This window comes from Garra rufa, chromosome 20 (genome assembly GCF_049309525.1).
Source record: "Garra rufa chromosome 20, GarRuf1.0, whole genome shotgun sequence".
Taxonomy (NCBI): domain Eukaryota; kingdom Metazoa; phylum Chordata; class Actinopteri; order Cypriniformes; family Cyprinidae; genus Garra; species Garra rufa.
The window spans coordinates 31510445-31514951 of record NC_133380.1 but is presented as its reverse complement, the minus strand read 5'-3'; the positions used below and the strand labels follow the sequence as shown (position 1 = coordinate 31514951).

General features: G+C 47.7%; 1 protein-coding gene across 1 annotated transcript in view; it reads left to right on the top strand.

The window, feature by feature from the left end:
* The window catches only part of nckap1l (NCK associated protein 1 like), a 26806-nt gene extending 23329 nt beyond the window's left edge, over positions 1-3477 (top strand). Inside the window, exons 23-28 of the mRNA XM_073825549.1 lie at positions 793-979; positions 1080-1281; positions 1381-1708; positions 1808-2549; positions 2819-3171; positions 3355-3477. Coding sequence (XP_073681650.1) covers positions 793-979; positions 1080-1281; positions 1381-1708; positions 1808-2549; positions 2819-3171; positions 3355-3477 — 1935 coding nt within the window. The remainder of the gene's footprint in view (positions 1-792; positions 980-1079; positions 1282-1380; positions 1709-1807; positions 2550-2818; positions 3172-3354) is intronic.
* Positions 3478-4507: the final 1030 nt, after the last annotated feature.

Genomic DNA, 4507 nt, shown 5'->3' with positions numbered 1-4507 from the left:
ATGAAATGTTAATAAATTACATCATGTAATTTACAAGCATCAGCAAATTCAGCAGATAACCATAAAATCAAAATAGAAATTTCTTATAAAATATTTTACCTAGCTGACAAGGATCACTCGGTTGCTTTGTGTCAAACTAAATCACATTATGTCAACATCACACCGTGTGGTGAGGCATTATATGAACCTTTATAGACATAGGCCTACTATTGTTTATTTCATAAAGACAACGTTGCACTTATTCAAACAAGATATTTTACCGTTACAAGACAACGATGTTCATCTGCTTGCGCTCTATGACTCTGACTGATGCGCTGAAACGTAGGCTAAGTCGCCGCTGTTCTCCACCTGCACCTTTACATCGGACCATTTCTTTTTTAATTCGTTCACAGTGCGATGTTCAAACCCCACTGCGTTAACCGCGTCAGCTAAACTCTCCCACTCTATTTTTTTTTTTTTTTAACAAATTTGCAAATAACAGTTTTTCTCTGGTCTACCGGTGAGGAGCACCTTCAAATCACATTCTGTTAAGTTTCTCTTGCTTGCTTTTTCGTTTGGTTTTGCCAAAGTGGAGTCATTACCATATTAATACGGGGGAGGAGGCAGGGAGGGGTTTTGCGCTCGTGCATGTGCGCTCAATTTCACGTTAATTCAGATGTACAAAGAGATATGCGTGGAATTCCGCGTAAGCAGTGTTTCATACATCTGATTTTTTTACTGCGTACGCACATTTACAGCTTTGTCCGTACGCTATGTTTTAGTATGAATTCAACGCAAGTCTTTGTACATTAGGCCCCAGATCCTCCACATCATCAGCCACCAGCTGAGCTCCCAGGCCACTGGAAAGATCATCTTCCACCTTTCCAGCATGAGTGGATCCGGAACACACTATTTAAGGCCAACCCACGAACCGGCAAGCCAGAACTAGTGTCCCAGCTGAAGCGTTGGTGGTATCCTCCTCAGCCCCCTTTAATTAACAGTCAGCCACCCGCCTCACCAGACCTCTTCTTCTGTCGGCCCCTTTTTTTTATGGATGCCGCTGAAGATGTGGTTATTTCCTCTTGTCTGTGTTCGCCCAGACTGTGGTAAGCACAGACTAACAGCAGCAGGACTTTACCGCACCGTGCGCAAGGTTTTGGACATCGACGGGTGGTATGACCTTGCCACTGAGTATCTGGAGTGCAAAGGCTGCAAAAAGAAGTATCCTGCCTGGTCTGAGGACATCTTAGGGCAGCTGGATATGGGCCACCGCAGTCAGTTTCCAGCTTTGCTGACATACAGGTAATTCATAATGACAATCATTCATTATTAGGCACTTTTATCTGTGTGTTTTTTTTCTACAACCAAAGCATTTGCATAATTATATTGTTGTTTCCTTAGATACTCATGTGACAACCGGGTGCTGAGGATGATGAGGGAGAGGACACTGGGCAACAGTGTGACTCAGCTGTACAAGAAGCTGATGGAACAGCACAGTGAGGCATGGACACAGCGTGTTCTGCAGTACCTGACTGCCTGCGAACCGTTCACAAGGTCCTCCCTTGTGCAGCCTCCTGTATTTGCTGAGCCTCCCCTTTTACCTGCCCTACCTAAGCCTAAGTGGCTCTTAGCCGTGTACGCCAGAGATGTTCTGTGGCGACTGCATGAGGTCAAAGCCAAAATAACATCTGTCCACAGCTCTGTTCTCAAGATGGACTCCACTAAAAAGGTATCACAGTCCTGTTTATATCCAGTAATTTTCTAGATATGGATATGTGTGCATACACAATGAATACAGTTTTTGTCACCCTTTTATTTTTCCCAATAGGTCACAAAGAAACTTGCAGGTGCTGCTTCAGGTACAGCTGCCTGGTGCACAAATGTGGGGAATGAACACGGCCAAGTCCTCGTCTCTGTGCTTACAGCTGCCGAGGGACATGGACTGGACCCCATGGCAGCTGGCCTGATGAAGCGCTACCGGGATGTAGGAGAGGCAGCCCCAAAAGTGATGTACGTGGACAGAGATTGCTGCAGTCAGCATGGCCAGTGTCGGGTGAAGATGATGTTCTCGGAGTGGTTCGAGCTTGAAGTGCGCCTCAACATCTGGCATTTCATGCGGCGATTTGCTGCCGGTGTCACGACAGAGGCTCATCCACTCTACGGGATCTTCATGGCACGTCTGTCCACGTGCATCTTTCAGTGGGATCCAGAGGATGTGGCTGCACTTCGCTGTGCAAAGGAGGGTGAGCTGGTGGCAAAGAAGACTGGCCACATCTCAGAAAGGGCGGTCAGTGCTCACATTACCCGGAGGGAGTTGGCACTGCACTGCCGGAGGAGGACCAGGGGGGTGGAGGAGACCACCAGATTGATCGGGTCACTGATTGATCTGTTCGACAGTGCGGACGGGAAGGACACTCTGGGAGTTCCTCTGCTGGACCACGGACGGATCCAGCAGATATGGAAAGAACAGCGGAAGCACGTTCCGTGTATCCAAGACCCAGAGAACTTTCCGCTCTACATGAAGACGGGGACACTGAAGAAGGGCGGTGTGGAGCTGTGCTGCTACAGGTGTACCCGTGGCTCTACCTCCTTGGAGTCATTTCACCTCCACCTAAACCGTTTTATTCCAGATATTACATACATATGGATTACAATTTGAAAGAAATTAATTAATTCATGTTTTTTTTATAGATCATTTGAATTATTTTTGCAAAACATAAAAATTCATAGATGAACAGGGAGATCACATTCATATATTGTACTATTTTATCTATTTAGCCTTTAATGTATTAGACAAAATGTTAAGAACACTTTCTTTTTTTCTATTTTATTCTTATAGGTGAATTGCTTGGAATGGAGTACCTTTACAGCCAGACTGGCAAAACACTGACTCCAGTGCTCCAGAACCCAGAGGAGGAAGACAGGCTGGTGGAGGCAGTTGATGACCAGGACCTGCAAGATGAGGGGTTTGAGGAAGAGATCACGGAGGACATCAAAGTTCCAGTGCTGTATGAGGATGACCCCTGCCGTGATGTTAAAAACAGCCCCTCATCTTTGCCAATGCCTCAGTCCCCGGCATCACCAGCTGAGCCGTCCACATCATCTGGCGGAGAAGGACAGCATCTTGCCCCTGCCCCTTCAGTGCTGTCACAGCCATCCGACACTGGAAGCAGTCTCTCCGACGAGGCTCAGGTAAGACACTTTAAGGGCTTTATTTAATTTCAATCTCGTTTTATTCCACTTATTTTAACATTAATCTGGATTTACTAGGGAGCAGTCATTGGACCCGATGGCATCGCTGGGTGGGACAAGGTCCAGGACCTGGCTGGTTAACTGGTGGGTCTTCGTGAGGCTCCTTACCTCACTGACCTGCAGGTGACAGAGGTCATCCAGCTGTGGACAGCTCTCCCTGATTCTGACAAACAGCAGGTCAACTATCAGCCTCGACATCAGCCTCAGTTGACACATGGGCGCTTTAAAGCACCGAAGCGGACCTGAGTCACACCGGGTGTGGAGAGTGTGAAATGGTGTCTGATTGGACATCCTGGGGGTCCAGCACAGTGGCCCAACACCAGTCGCTTGGTTGAGGCAATTTGTATCAAGCTGTGTGCTTTACACAAGTCACCAACCAAGAAGTCTGGAGTTTGCACCCCCAGGTGGTCTAAAATCCTCTCCGATTAGCACCACATCTGAGAGCTGGTGCTTAACAGTCGAAGGCTGATGGATGAAACAATGATCCAGCTGTTTGAGCTAAACCAGAAGACACTCATTCAGTGGTAAGCAAGGGACATTATTTGATTCAAAATTAAATGAATACTTCTTAAAACATATTTATAATACAAGTAATTTATTGTCAGGTTTCAGCGGTGGCAGAAGAATCAGGAAATGAGTGTCCTCGCTCAGGGACTGACTTCACCTGACCCAATTGCTGTGGCCGATACACAGCTTCCTGCCAAGGGAAAAATTGGATGAAGCGCCATCGACATCAGGCCCAAAACATCCATTTATCCTTCTGCCAAATCGGGAAGGACAGGCTCCGATCCTGCGACCAGGTCGACGGCCTGCTGCTGCCACCATGCAGTGCCCCATTGCAACAGCCCCCACAGCATCAGGAGTTGTGCAGCCCATTTCAGCACCTGGGTCATTGTTAGGCACACTAGTCCTTAACCCGGACATGACTGTGTCAGTGGTGATCCCCTCTTCTGGTGCTTCCACATCGAGTGCAGGCCCAGCTCCACCTGCTCCTGTGTCTGATGCTCCTGTGTCCCGTTATACCCAGAGGAACAGGCGCCGGCGGGCCCTGGAGGAGGAAAGCGGAGTCCATAAGAGAAAGTATGTGCGAGGGGTTACTTTTAACAGATGTAGTGGACCACGCATTCCAGGGCCCAGTTTATGGCGAGGGCCCCTCCCTGACCACAATAGTGGACAAAGGTTTGCTACATTTTGATTGGATCTTGGTGGACTAACATAAGCAAACTGTCTAACACCATCAGATAAGGATGCCAGGACAACTGCCAGACACCTCTTA